The sequence below is a fragment of the Entelurus aequoreus genome, linkage group LG28 (assembly GCF_033978785.1).
Source record: "Entelurus aequoreus isolate RoL-2023_Sb linkage group LG28, RoL_Eaeq_v1.1, whole genome shotgun sequence".
In the NCBI taxonomy this organism is placed as follows: Eukaryota; Metazoa; Chordata; class Actinopteri; order Syngnathiformes; family Syngnathidae; genus Entelurus; species Entelurus aequoreus.
Genome location: NC_084758.1, coordinates 36119720 through 36135869, shown reverse-complemented (window position 1 = coordinate 36135869; position 16150 = coordinate 36119720). Strand labels below are relative to the sequence as shown.

General features: G+C 46.9%; 1 protein-coding gene across 1 annotated transcript in view; it reads right to left on the bottom strand.

Annotated features, from left to right (window-relative positions):
• The window catches only part of etfdh (electron transfer flavoprotein dehydrogenase), a 38780-nt gene that overhangs the window by 2063 nt on the left and 20567 nt on the right, over positions 1 to 16150 (bottom strand). The window contains exons 9-12 of the mRNA XM_062039966.1: positions 7898 to 8041; positions 6151 to 6319; positions 5913 to 6095; positions 5627 to 5848 (exon numbers count right to left, since the gene is read on the bottom strand). Of these exons, the coding sequence (XP_061895950.1) occupies positions 5627 to 5848; positions 5913 to 6095; positions 6151 to 6319; positions 7898 to 8041 (718 nt within the window). The remainder of the gene's footprint in view (positions 1 to 5626; positions 5849 to 5912; positions 6096 to 6150; positions 6320 to 7897; positions 8042 to 16150) is intronic.

The following is a 16150-nucleotide window of genomic DNA, read 5'->3' as shown; positions in this document are numbered from 1 at the left end:
GGGACACCACTTGGTTGACATGAACATACAAAGCCAAGGGCTAAGGGGGAGAATTGGGACACCACTTGGTTGACATGAACATACAAAGCCAAGGGCTAAGGGGGAGAATTGGGACACCGCTTGGTTGACATGAACATACAAAGCCAAGGGCTAAGGGGGAGAATTGGGACACCGCTTGGTTGACATAAACATACAAAGCCAAGGGCTAAGGGGGAGAATTGGGACACCGCTTGGTTGACATGAACATACAAAGCCAAGGGCTAAGGGGGAGAATTGGGACACCGCTTGGTGGACATGAACATACAAAGCCAAGGGGGAGAATTGGGACACCGCTTGGTTGACATGAACATACAAAGCCAAGGGCTAAGGGGGAGAATTGGGACACCGCTTGGTTGACATGAACATACAAAGCCAAGGGCGAAGGGGGAGAATTGGGACACCACTTGGTTGACATGAACATACAAAGCCAAGGGCTAAGGGGGAGAATTGGGACACCGCTTGGTTGACATGAACATACAAAGCCAAGGGCGAAGGGGGAGAATTGGGACACCACTTGGTTGACATGAACATACAAAGCCAAGGGCTAAGGGGGAGAATTGGGACACCACTTGGTTGACATGAACATACAAAGCCAAGGGCTAAGGGGGAGAATTGGGACACCACTTGGTTGACATGAACATACAAAGCCAAGGGCTAAGGGGGAGAATTGGGACACCACTTGGTTGACATGAACATACAAAGCCAAGGGCTAAGGGGGAGAATTGGGACACCACTTGGTTGACATGAACATACAAAGCCAAGGGCTAAGGGGGAGAATTGGGACACCACTTGGTTGACATGAACATACAAAGCCAAGGGCTAAGGGGGAGAATTGGGACACCACTTGGTTGACATGAACATACAAAGCCAAGGGCTAAGGGGGAGAATTGGGACACCGCTTGGTTGACATGAACATACAAAGCCAAGGGCTAAGGGGGAGAATTGGGACACCGCTTGGTTGACATAAACATACAAAGCCAAGGGCTAAGGGGGAGAATTGGGACACCGCTTGGTTGACATGAACATACAAAGCCAAGGGCTAAGGGGGAGAATTGGGACACCGCTTGGTGGACATGAACATACAAAGCCAAGGGGGAGAATTGGGACACCGCTTGGTTGACATGAACATACAAAGCCAAGGGCTAAGGGGGAGAATTGGGACACCTCTTGGTTGACATGAACATACAAAGCCAAGGGCTAAGGGGGTGAATTGGGACACCACTTGGTTGACATGAACATACAAAGCCAAGGGCTAAGGGGGAGAATTGGGACACCACTTGGTTGACATGAACATACAAAGCCAAGGGCTAAGGGGGAGAATTGGGACACCACTTGGTTGACATGAACATACAAAGCCAAGGGCTAAGGGGGAGAATTGGGACACCGCTTGGTTGACATGAACATACAAAGCCAAGGGCTAAGGGGGAGAATTGGGACACCGCTTGGTTGACATGAACATACAAAGCCAAGGGCTAAGGGGGAGAATTGGGACACCGCTTGGTTGACATGAACATACAAAACCAAGGGCTAAGGGGGAGAATTGGGACACCGCTTGGTTGACATGAACATACAAAACCAAGGGCTAAGGGGGAGAATTGGGACACCGCTTGGTTGACATGAACATACAAAGCCAAGGGCTAAGGGGGAGAATTGGGACACCGCTTGGTTGACATGAACATACAAAACCAAGGGCTAAGGGGGAGAATTGGGACACCGCTTGGTTGACATGAACATACAAAGCCAAGGGCTAAGGGGGAGAATTGGGACACCGCTTGGTTGACATGAACATACAAAGCCAAGGGCTAAGGGGGAGAATTGGGACACCGCTTGGTTGACATGAACATACAAAGCCAAGGGCTAAGGGGGAGAATTGGGACACCGCTTGGTTGACATGAACATACAAAGCCAAGGGCTAAGGGGGAGAATTGGGACACCGCTTGGTTGACATGAACATACAAAGCCAAGGGCTAAGGGGGAGAATTGGGACACCGCTTTGTTGACATGAACATACAAAGCCAAGGGCTAAGGGGGAGAATTGGGACACCGCTTGGTTGACATGAACATACAAAGCCAAGGGCTAAGGGGGAGAATTGGGACACCGCTTGGTTGACATGAACATACAAAGCCAAGGGCTAAGGGGGAGAATTGGGACACCGCTTGGTTGACATGAACATACAAAGCCAAGGGCTAAGGGGGAGAATTGGGACACCGCTTGGTGGACATGAACATACAAAGCCAAGGGCTAAGGGGGAGAATTGGGACACCACTTGGTTGACATGAACATACAAAGCCAAGGGCTAAGGGGGAGAATTGGGACACCGCTTGGTTGCCATGAACATACAAAGCCAAGGGCTAAGGGGGAGAATTGGGACACCACTTGGTGGACATGAACATATAAAGCCAAGGGCTAAGGGGGAGAATTGGGACACCACTTGGTTGACATGAACATACAAAGCCAAGGGCTAAGGGGGAGAATTGGGACACCACTTGGTGGACATGAACATACAAAGCCAAGGGCTAAGGGGGAGAATTGGGACACCACTTGGTTGACATGAACATACAAAGCCAAGGGCTAAGGGGGAGAATTGGGACACCACTTGGTTGACATGAACATACAAAGCCAAGGGCTAAGGGGGTGAATTGGGACACCACTTGGTTGACATGAACATACAAAGCCAAGGGCTAAGGGGGAGAATTGGGACACCGCTTGGTTGACATGAACATACAAAGCCAAGGGCTAAGGGGGAGAATTGGGACACCGCTTGGTTGACATGAACATACAAAGCCAAGGGCTAAGGGGGAGAATTGGGACACCGCTTGGTTGACATGAACATACAAAACCAAGGGCTAAGGGGGAGAATTGGGACACCGCTTGGTGGACATGAACATACAAAACCAAGGGCTAAGGGGGAGAATTGGGACACCGCTTGGTGGACATGAACATACAAAACCAAGGGCTAAGGGGGAGAATTGGGACACCGCTTGGTGGACATGAACATACAAAACCAAGGGCTAAGGGGGAGAATTGGGACACCGCTTGGTGGACATGAACATACAAAACCAAGGGCTAAGGGGGAGAATTGGGACACCGCTTGGTTGACATGAACATACAAAGCCAAGGGCTAAGGGGGAGAATTGGGACACCGCTTGGTTGACATGAACATACAAAGCCAAGGGCTAAGGGGGAGAATTGGGACACCGCTTGGTTGACATGAACATACAAAGCCAAGGGCTAAGGGGGAGAATTGGGACACCGCTTGGTTGACATGAACATACAAAGCCAAGGGCTAAGGGGGAGAATTGGGACACCGCTTGGTTGACATGAACATACAAAGCCAAGGGCTAAGGGGGAGAATTGGGACACCGCTTGGTTGACATGAACATACAAAGCCAAGGGCTAAGGGGGAGAATTGGGACACCGCTTGGTGGACATGAACATACAAAGCCAAGGGCTAAGGGGGAGAATTGGGACACCGCTTGGTTGACATGAACATACAAAGCCAAGGGCTAAGGGGGAGAATTGGGACACCGCTTGGTTGCCATGAACATACAAAGCCAAGGGCGAAGGGGGAGAATTGGGACACCGCTTGGTTGACATGAACATACAAAGCCAAGGGCTAAGGGGGAGAATTGGGACACCACTTGGTTGACATGAACATACAAAGCCAAGGGCTAAGGGGGAGAATTGGGACACCGCTTGGTTGACATGAACATACAAAGCCAAGGGCTAAGGGGGAGAATTGGGACACCGCTTGGTTGCCATGAACATACAAAGCCAAGGGCGAAGGGGGAGAATTGGGACACCGCTTGGTTGACATGAACATACAAAGCCAAGGGCTAAGGGGGAGAATTGGGACACCACTTGGTTGACATGAACATACAAAGCCAAGGGCTAAGGGGGAGAATTGGGACACCACTTGGTGGACATGAACATACAAAGCCAAGGGCTAAGGGGGAGAATTGGGACACCACTTGGTTGACATGAACATACAAAGCCAAGGGCTAAGGGGGAGAATTGGGACACCACTTGGTTGACATGAACATACAAAGCCAAGGGCTAAGGGGGTGAATTGGGACACCACTTGGTTGACATGAACATACAAAGCCAAGGGCTAAGGGGGAGAATTGGGACACCGCTTGGTTGACATGAACATACAAAGCCAAGGGCTAAGGGGGAGAATTGGGACACCGCTTGGTTGACATGAACATACAAAGCCAAGGGCTAAGGGGGAGAATTGGGACACCGCTTGGTTGACATGAACATACAAAACCAAGGGCTAAGGGGGAGAATTGGGACACCGCTTGGTGGACATGAACATACAAAACCAAGGGCTAAGGGGGAGAATTGGGACACCGCTTGGTGGACATGAACATACAAAACCAAGGGCTAAGGGGGAGAATTGGGACACCGCTTGGTGGACATGAACATACAAAACCAAGGGCTAAGGGGGAGAATTGGGACACCGCTTGGTTGACATGAACATACAAAGCCAAGGGCTAAGGGGGAGAATTGGGACACCGCTTGGTTGACATGAACATACAAAGCCAAGGGCTAAGGGGGAGAATTGGGACACCGCTTGGTTGACATGAACATACAAAGCCAAGGGCTAAGGGGGAGAATTGGGACACCGCTTGGTTGACATGAACATACAAAGCCAAGGGCTAAGGGGGAGAATTGGGACACCGCTTGGTGGACATGAACATACAAAACCAAGGGCTAAGGGGGAGAATTGGGACACCGCTTGGTGGACATGAACATACAAAACCAAGGGCTAAGGGGGAGAATTGGGACACCACTTGGTTGACATGAACATACAAAGCCAAGGGCTAAGGGGGAGAATTGGGACACCGCTTGGTTGACATGAACATACAAAACCAAGGGCTAAGGGGGAGAATTGGGACACCGCTTGGTGGACATGAACATACAAAACCAAGGGCTAAGGGGGAGAATTGGGACACCGCTTGGTGGACATGAACATACAAAACCAAGGGCTAAGGGGGAGAATTGGGACACCGCTTGGTTGACATGAACATACAAAGCCAAGGGCTAAGGGGGAGAATTGGGACACCGCTTGGTTGACATGAACATACAAAGCCAAGGGCTAAGGGGGAGAATTGGGACACCGCTTGGTTGACATGAACATACAAAGCCAAGGGCTAAGGGGGAGAATTGGGACACCGCTTGGTTGACATGAACATACAACGCCAAGGGCGAAGGGGGAGAATTGGGACACCGCTTGGTTGACATGAACATACAAAGCCAAGGGCTAAGGGGGAGAATTGGGACACCACTTGGTGGACATGAACATACAAAGCCAAGGGCTAAGGGAGAGAATTGGGACACCACTTGGTTGACATGAACATACAAAGCCAAGGGCTAAGAGGGAGAATTGGGACACCACTTGGTTGACATGAACATACAAAGCCAAGGGCTAAGGGGGAGAATTGGGACACCACTTGGTTGACATGAACATACAAAGCCAAGGGCTAAGGGGGAGAATTGGGACTCGGCTTACAAATAAAATCATCCTAGGTCCCTTTTAGGGCAAGTAAAAGTGTGACACATTAAAGTTAGCTGACATTTTACCTGCAGGACAGAAGTGTTGTTCAGGTCCGCCGTAGATGGCCAAGTTCCTGTCCACGGGCACATTGTCATCCTTGAGTGTGAGATGGGCGGGCTGGTCGCCCTCATGGTTGGTGCCGCTCAGCGCCACCGAGGACAGCAAGTCGAAGCTTATCTTCCCGTCGGGCTTGGGGTACTCGATGGGCGTGCATTCTTTAGCCGGCTTAAGCTGGTCGGCATCCAGGCCTGAAAACCAGGACAGACTTGCTGGTACCTCGCCCTGGACCAAGTGGTGTGTGGTGATACTCACCGCAGTGTTTGAGCGTCCAGGGCTCTTTCCCTCGGAGGATCCAGTAGAAGATGCCCGTGTAGACCATGCCACCGTACAGGCCAAAGTAGTTGTGGAAGGAGGGTCTGATGTTCCTCACAGCATTGAGCTCCTTCCACACCCACGACGCCTTCAAGGCCTCCGAGTACTCGGGAACATGGAGCCCTGATGATCAACACTTTTTATTCCTGGAAGCTGTAGGAAAGTCACAGTGGTTTACCCGCCGTCTCCGACTGGACACTCTCCGCCGTCACTTTGGGGAAGATGGCCTCGGCGGCCAGCATGCCGCTCTTCATGGCCGTGTGGGTGCCTTTGATCTTGGGGACGTTCATGAAGCCTGGGCTGCAGCCGATCAGCAGGCCTCCAGGGAACGTCAGCTTGGGGACGGACTGACCAAAGAGCAGAGGAGTTATGGAGGACAACCCCAGTCAAATCCTACAACTGTATATTCAAGTTGCGTCAATGCTGCAGTCTTCTACCAAAATGTATTTCCATTCTTGTCGGTACTTTGATACTTTTCTAAATAAAGGGCACCACAAAAATACGCATTGTTGGGTTTATTGTAACAAAAAATGTTAGTGTACATGAAACATATGTTTATTATTGTCATTTAGTCCTTAAATAAAATAGTGAACATACTAGACAACTTGTCTTTTAGTAGTAAGTAAACAAATAAAGACTCCTAATTAGTCTGCTGACATATGCAGTAACATATTGTGTCATTTATACACCTATTATTTTGTACACATTATGAGGAACAAGCTGTAAAAATTGATTATTAATATCTGCTTATTTTTTATATTTTTCTCTTTTAACATGTTCTGTCTACACTTCTGTTAAAATCACTTATTCTTCTGTTGTTTGATACTTTACATTAGGGGGGAGACCGCTACTTTTCAGAGGCGGTATAGTACGGAATATGATTCATTAGTATCGCGGTACTATACTAATACTGATATACCGTACTACCCTACAATGCTGACCTCAGCAACCTTTTGCCTTTAATGGATTTTTTAATGAAAGAGACTATCCTCTCTCTATCATCACAAGCTCGCCCACACTCATAATTATTACTGTCATTACATTGAATATGTCACACTCATAATTATTACTGTCATTACATTGAATATGTCACACTCATAATTATTACTGTCATTACATTGAATACGTCACACTAATAATTATTACTGTCCTTACATTGAATACGTCACACTCATAATTATTACTGTCCTTACATTGAATACGTCACACTCATAATTATTACTGTCCTTACATTGAATACGTCACACTCATAATTATTACTGTCTTTACATTGAATACGTCACACTCATAATTATTACTGTCATTACATTGAATACGTCACACTCATAATTATTACTGTCCTTACATTGAATACGTCACACTCATAATTATTACTGTCATTACATTGAATATGTCACACTCATAATTATTACTGTCCTTACATTGAATACGTCACACTCATAATTATTACTGTCATTACATTGAATACGTCACACTCATAATTATTACTGTCATTACATTGAATATGTCACACTCATAATTATTACTGTCCTTACATTGAATACGTCACACTCATAATTATTACTGTCATTACATTGAATACGTCACACTCATAATTATTACTGTCCTTACATTGAATACGTCACACTCATAATTATTACTGTCATTACATTGAATATGTCACACTCATAATTATTACTGTCATTACATTGAATACGTCACACTCATAATTATTACTGTCATTACATTGAATACGTCACACTCATAATTATTACTGTCATTACATTGAATATGTCACACTCATAATTATTACTGTCATTACATTGAATATGTCACACTCATAATTATTACTGTCCTTACATTGAATACGTCACACTCATAATTATTACTGTCCTTACATTGAATACGTCAACAAGGACATTTGGTTGAACAACAAGCAGTCCTACCTGGAAGCCGCCCTCGTTTAAAGCGCGGGCCCCATAAGCGATCCTGCTGCCTCCCTCCAAAGTGGGGGCCACAAAAGGATGGTGCTTCCAACGCTGGAACTCTCGGAAGGGGCTCAGGTAAGGGTTGGAGTAGTCTAGACCCACCTGTGCACAAATCATATCTCATCTTTACTCACACGCACAATAAACTCATCATTTAAATATGTCATTATTTTTTATTGGATTAAGAAAAGATTTGTACACAAAAGCAATTTTATTATAAGAATAACATCTAGGGAACATTTAAAAACATTTTACTTGAAGGCTTGTCATTTATTTGCACAAAACTTGGTAACATTTTTATCTAAAGTTCTTTCAGGATGTACTTTGGAGTGAAATTAGCCAGCGAGCACAGCAGTCACTTATGTTGGTACTAAACTATTATTGATGTGATCACTGACCGTGTAGCCTTGAAACAGCCTGATTCATCTTAGTGTGTGCAGGATTGTTGTCATTAATCACATGATTCAACTGCTGGACTTTGACAGCAGCAAGTAGAATACTGGCAGTTTTTGATGCTTTTTCAACTAGAAAAAAAGCTACAATTCATATGGATTTCATACATCAGGGATGTTATGCAGCCAACTCCCATACCGATCATCCATGAGTGACATCGGCCGAGCACATGGATTAATAACTGTGTCAATATTTACAAGTACAACTTCAGCCGTTTTACTGCCGTGTTACAGACATTATTTGGAAACAATTAAGGTATGTAAATAAATATTTTACATCTTCATGTGTAAATACCTAATTTCACAACGTATATACACTATATTGCCAAAAGTATTTGGCCACCGGCCTTGACTCACATATGAATTTACTTTAATAATCCCTCTGGGATTATTAATTCTGATTATGAAGTGCCATCCCATTTCTTACCCATAGGGGTCAATATGATGTGGGTCCACATTTTCAATCAATCAATCATAGATTATTCATATAGCCCTAAATCACGAGTGTCTCAAAGGGCTGCACAAGCCACAACGACATCCTCAGCTCAGATCCCACATCAGGACAAGAAAAAAATCAACCCAATGGGATGACAATGAGAAACCTTGGAGGGAACCGCAGATGTGGGGACCCCCCCTGGGTGACCGCAGATGTGGGGACCCCCCCTGGGTGACCGGTGCAGTGGACGTCGAGTGGATCTAGATCATAGTGTGAGAGTCCAGTCCATAGCGGGGCCAGCCGGGGATCGTCTTGGGTGGAGAGAAATTTTGCAGCTATTACAGCTTCAACTCTTCTGGGAAGGCTGTCCACAAGGTTGCGGAGAGTGTTTATAGGAACTTTCCACTGTGGAGTTGAAACTCAGTGTGAATGAAGTGTCCCTGCCCTGGAAGTAAGGAGCTGTCTCCTCCTTAATCTTACTCCTTGGTGAAGTACCAGAAAGAACTACATTTCCCAGAACACCAAGGTCAAGATGGCCACCAATTGGCTGATTCAAGGCAGCTGTTAAGGAATGGTGGTGCTGTCTCATTTCATGCAAGCAAGCAGAGCGGCAAGACGCAAAAATCTACAAGATCCATCTTTAAAAGACTTCCAACACACCAATGGTCGGTGAATATACCCACTTTGCAATATGCTGAAATGCTTATTTGTTAAAACTCACCTTGACATGTTGGTTTACTTACCTGTCTTAAATTGTTTTTAGTTTGAACCACAGCAAATTTACTCCAACCTTGAGCATTGATTGCATCTGGGTATTTTCTTACTGTTTGATAATTAAAAAGCTTGAGTTAATTGAATTGTTAAATAAGCTCAATTTAAAGGGATAAAAAGTCAAAGATTATGGTTCAAAGTTAAAAGTAATAAAGATAAAAGCAAAGTTGAAGGATAAAAATGTTAAAACTTTTGCTTAAAGTTAAGCTAATTATACTTACCTTTATACTTACCTTACTAATTAAGCTACCTTATTAATTAAGCTAATTATACTTACCTTTTACTTACCTTTACTCCGTTTGGTGGATTTACTCAGTTCCATCATGGTAATGAATTTACATGATTGATTACTTAATTGCATGATTAGTTAAATGATTAATTGAGTGAACGATTAAGTAATTAAACGATTGATTGATTAAATTAAATGATCAATTAATTTTGACTTCTTTAAAGTGACTAAAACTACTTTTCTGATTTACTTGTTTCATTTTACTGAAACTGGTTAATTTGACAGTGCATTCACATGCATTTAATCTAAGTGTCTAGAGTCCTTTTGAAAAGTAATGTTAGATAATTTAAAAGTTTAAACAATGGTATTTAAAAGTTTGCAAATTTAACTTTAAAAATAATACCTGTTTGAGTCAGTTGAATTTGAACCTTTTTGTAAATACCTGTACATATATTGTTTTTCCATTGTTAACACTTGTGTTCGAAGGTTAACAACCTGATTGAATGAAGATCAACAGAAAAGAAACCAACAAAGCCAAAAAGTTGGATAAATAAAGTTGATCAATTGGAAATCCGAGTTGTCCTGGTGTCCTTTACGGAGTCAATAAGTGGAACTTGACAGTTGTTAACCACGGACCAGCCCTGGACAGTGAAGATCAAAGGCCTCAAGACCCAGGGGAGCTGTGGACGCCGGAGAAAACGGGATAAAGATGGCCGAAGAGGTATTGGGGAAGACTGCCGTGATCCTCAAGCAGGAGAGGACGACAGCCAAGAGGAACCTGACCAGAGTGGCCAACCTGATCTCCAGAGGAGCAGGCACCATGCTGCAATCCGAACTAAAAGAGGAGTTTGCCAAGTTTGCCGACCGTTTCACATCACTGCTGGATGCCAACGAGGACTTCAAGATTGGCCTGGAGGCTGACGTCAAGAAGGATGACCCAGATGGGGAGCTCGAGAAACAGCAGGAGGATGACATCCGAGCAACTATAAAAGATGCCGAAGATAAGATGGCAGAAATCAAGGACATTGTCCAGATCAACCTGTGGGGAAGATACGGGAAGACTGAGTTGAAGGCAGCGATTTCCGAGGCAGAGGACGCCATTCAAAGGGCTGAAAATGTAGCAGTTGAAAGCAACAACGTGGAAGGCTATGACGTTTACCTCACCCTGCTGAATGAGACGGTGAGTGTTACCATCCATACCATGGCCCATTGGGAGAAATGGATCCCTCAGCACTTAAAGGACGAGATGGATGACAAACTAACACAAGTGAAAGCAGCTCACTACAGGCTCAAGTTGAGGAAAGCTGAATTCGCCACATCCAGGAGGCTGGCTGATCAAGGTGCAGGAGGACGACCTGGCCAACCAACACATCCCATTGTGAGGATAAAGCCTACATCCCTACCAGTCTTCCATGGGAGCAAAATAGACTTTCACAGGTGGAAGAAGGATTGGGAGAGCCTCCAGAAACAAGGGGAGCCGACTGGATCACCAGAGGTAAAGAAGATCCAGCTGTTGGAGAGCGTCAGTGATTCCATTGCCAAGGAACTAAGACTGTCCACCTACACCACAGCAACAGATATCTTCAGGGTCCTCGAAAACAGGTACGGCAACAAATCAACGATCACAGTCGAAATCTTGGAAGCGCTGGACAAGATGGCACAAGTCAAGGGGAACCAGCCCAGGAAGGTCATTGACCTAATACAAGCTGTGGAGAAGGCCCTGGCTGACCTGACGGAGCTAGGAAACTCTGGAGCCATCAGAAACCCCCTCGTCATCAGGTCGATTGAAAGCAAGTTACCAGATTTCATAAAAAGAGACTGGCTGATGTATATGGTTGAGCCCACCAACCGTGTAACCCCAGACAACCATTTTGATATGCTCCTAAAGTTCCTAAAGAGCCAGGAGGAAATACTGGAACGACTCGAGCAACTAAAGCTGGTGGACAAAGCGGAAGAAGCAGACAGGAAGAAGCCAGAAAGAAAGTTTGCATCTACCAGGGCTACGAGTAAAGATGGTGACGAGGTCTGTGGCATTTGTGGTGGTGGTGGGCACACCAACAAGATCTACTTTTGCAAGAAGTTTAAAGGCTTGAAGCTACATGAGAAGAAAATGGCCCTGAAGAAGCTGGGAGCGTGCAGGAAGTGTCTTGGGTATCACGACGCAGGTGGCTACTGCAGAGACACCTTCCTATGCGGAAACCAAGACTGCAAAAGGGCAAGCGGCACACCTGACCACCACTACTTCCTATGCCCAACAGCAGAGGCCAGAAGAGAAGGAAGCAAAGGTGCAAAAGGAGGAAAAGAAGGAAAAGGTAAATTCACTGAGGAACAGGAGGCCTTCTTGTCACAACTTGCCCCAGAACTGGCAGAGAAGGGCAGAAAGGCATTCTCAAACCGAGCCTCAATGACTCTCAAATCAGCGGGCCAGTCTGAACTGCTGAAGGAAACTGGGCTGGCTGAGTTACCAGTGATGATGATGTTGATGATGGTCACAGCTAACGCAGGTCAGAAGATTGGCACACTTATAGACCTGGCATCCGACACAAATTACATCACTCACAAAGCTGCCGAAAGACTTGGCCTGAGAAGTGAAGACATAGCGCTGGTCGTACATGGAGTTGGAGGCATGACAATGAAAGTCAGGACGAAAAGGTACCTCCTGAAGGTCCGAGTCAAGACTCCCAAGGGGACTGAGCGAGCACATCAACTGGTCTGCTATGGCCTGGAGCAAATTGCAAAGGTCCATCAAGCAACTGAACCCGAAAAGTTGAAAAGCTTCTTCCCAGATGTCCAGCTTGAGGAGTTAGAAAGACCAGAGGTAGTCGAGCTCCTCATAAGCCATCGCGAGGGACGACTCGCACCCCAAAGACTAAAAGTCATCGGTGACCTTGTCCTATGGGAGAGCCCCTGGGCAAAACAGTCGGTGGAGCACACCCTGACTTGCTCGAAGAAGTGGAGGTGGCAGCATATGAGTCAAGAACCCACTTTGCCCGCTCCATGAGAACCGCTGCTGTCCGATACCAAGAGATCACAGTCCCAGCGTCTGAGCCAGGCCGGCTACAGCAGGACGATGTGGCCCACGCAACTACATCTGCCAGTAACCGTGAATTTCTTGATTGGTGGCACTGGGACAGCATCGGAGCTGCATGTGAGCCGAAACGTGGAAGCTGCCGGTGTGGAAACTGTCCTCCAGGAGGAAAGGACATGACCCTGGCGGAGGAGAGGGAGTTTGAGATCATTAAAGGAGGACTCACCTACAAGATGGAGGACTCTCACTCCTCAACTCCACACTGGGATGCCAAATATCCCTGGACTGAAAATCCAGCCTCTCTCCCCAACAACAAAAGAGCAGTCCAAGCTTGCTTCTTGAGAATGGAAAAGCAACTGAGCAAAGACCCAGACTGGAAAGTTGCATATTCCACCCAGATCCATGAAATGGTCCAAAGAGGCGCAGCCATAAAACTCACCAATGAAGTCATGGAGAAGTGGAAAGGACCAGTTTGGTATGTCAGCCACTTGGTGGCGCCAAATCCCCATTCAGTGACTACACCAGTTCGTATTGTCTGGAACAGCAGCCAAAAATACAACGGAGTGAGCATGAATGATCTTCTCCTAAAAGGACCAGATGTTCTCAACCCCATCAGAGCTGTCCTGCTCCGATTCAGAGAAGGAGTGAACGCAGCTCTGGGCGACATCAGAAAGATGTATAACTCTGTCTGGTTGGAAGAGCGAGAGATGCATCTGCACAGGTTCCTGTGGAGAGACAGCCCAGAAGAGGAAATCAGTGAGTATGCCGTCACCAGAGTCAATATGGGCGACAAACCTGCTGGCTGCATTGCTCAATTGGCCATGAGGGAAACTGCAAGTCTGCCCAACTTCACTCACCTGCAGGATGAACGCAGAGTCATTGAAGAAGACAGCTACGTGGATGACCTGTTGACCTCCCACAATGACCTGAACAGACTTGACCAAATCATAGCTGGAGTTGAAGAGGTCCTAAAGGCTGGAGGCTTCTTCCTCAAACCATGGGTCAGGTCAGGGCAAAGTGGGAGGAAAGAAACTGAAGCGGATGTCCTAAAGCCAGAGCAAGGAAACACCTTGATTCTTCCAAACCAAATAAGAGAAGGAGAGAACAAAGCCCTGGGCATCGGCTACCAGGTGGACAAAGACAAACTGTACATGCTGACGGCGGTTAACTTTTCCAATAGGAAGAAAAAGATGAGAGTTGGCAAAGATCTTCTTGAAGAGGAGGTGAGAGCTGAAACGCCTAACCCACTGACGAGGAGAGCTCTCCTAAGCCAAGTTGCTGCACTGTACGACCCAATCGGCCTAGTTGCACCGGTCAAGCAGAAGGGAGCAATTCTCGTCCGTAAAGCATTCCAAGAAGGAGGGGGTGGCAAGCTGGCCCAAGAAACCTGGGATCAACCTCTTTCAGAAAGACTCAGGGAAGAAGCCATACAGCTCTTCGAGGAATATGCCCAGCTTGGACAGGTGAAATTCCACAGGAGCCTCACACCGCCCGACTGGAAAGGGAAACCCTACGGCATCACATTTTCTGACGGAAGTGACAAAACCTATGGTGCTGTGATGTACGTCAGATGGGAGACAAGTCACGGAACTGAAGTTCGATTCGTGGAAGCAAAGGCCAAACTGACACCCCTGGACCAAAAGGGAGATGCTGTAAAAGCAGAAATCTGTGGCGCAGTCTTTGCTGCCAGAATTCGGAAGTACGTGGAGAAACATGCCCGTATGAAGATTGAGAAATGGTTCCACCTACTGGACAGTCAAACAGTCCTCGGGGCCATCCAACGAGAATCATACGGATACCAAACCTTCTTCGCCAACAGAGTGGGCGAAATCCAGATGTCCGGGCCAGTGCAAGACTGGTGGTGGACCAGAGGAGATCTGAACATTGCTGACTTAATAACAAGAGGAGGCAATCCCAAAGACTTAAATGAGGAATCCACATGGCAAAACGGACCAGAGTTCCTGAAGTGGCCAGTGGAGGAGTGGCCTATTCAGTCAGCTGGAGAAGTTGCAGCCCAGGCCAGGGAGAGTGTAAACAAGCTTCAAAGAAAGGCATTCTCTGCTGCACTGACCAGAGCTCAAGCTAAGATGAGTCGGCAAAAAGAAGACCCACTGGCCACTCCGGAAAAGGAAAGTCCCTGTGAAGAATCGAAACCTATTATGCCAAGAAGAAAACCCACTAGCTGGGTGAAACATCTTGTGGATGTAAAAAGGTTCAGTAGCCTGACAAAACTGATCAGAGTTGTTGCCTGGACACGACGAGCTGCCGAGCAGTGGCTGAAGAGGAGGTCGAACCCAGGACAACCAAAGTGGGAGGCAACACCCAAGCAGGCTGGATTGGCTGGCACTGAACTAGAAGGTGCACGTGAAGACGTCTTCCTCGCAGCTCAAGAAGGTGTAACATTCCCAGTCACTACTCTGAGCAGATTGGCAGTATTCAAAGATGTGAAAACTGGACTCCTCGTTTGTGCAGGGAGGATCCAGATATTTAACGAAGATGAGACAGCCGTGCCAGTCTTGCCATTTGAAGCATGGGTGTCAACATTGCTGGCACAAGAATCCCATGACGCTAACCACGAGGGGGTAGCAGGAACCCTTCTACGGATGAGGAAGACAGCGTGGATAATAAAGGGCCGAAGAATTGCCAAGAAAGTAGTTGACAGCTGCATAGTTTGCAGAAAGAACAGAGCAAGGAAGTGTCAACAAATCATGGCAGACTTACCTCCAGAGCGAACCACCCCAGCTGCTCCTTTTGAATTCACAACCATGGACCTATTCGGCCCTTATGAAGTGAAGGATGAAGTCAAGAAAAGAACCAGACTGAAAGTGTGGGGAATCGTCTTCAGTTGCATGGCCTCCCGTGCCATACACACTGAACTAGTGAGTGACCAGTCATCCCAAGGCTTCCTCCTCGCCTATCAGAGGTTCACGTCACTCAGAGGACATCCCAGGAAGCTCTGGTCAGACCCCGGCACAAATTTTGTGGGCGCCAAACCTGCTCTGGAACAGCTGTACACATTCCTTGACCGACTGGACAAGTCTCAAGTCGAAGACATGGCTGCCAACCATGGAACAGAATGGTCCTGGAAGATCCACCCTGCGGATTCTCCCCACAGAAATGGTGCTGCAGAAGCGGCTGTCAGAGTGGTCAAACGGGCCCTGACCAATGTCGGCGGAGATGGTGTCTTCACCTGGGGTGAATTTCAAACCTTCCTCTACATGGCTGCCAACCTTGCAAATGAGCGACCAATCGATGCAAGAACTCAAAGCAGGGAAGACTGTGTGGAATACATCAC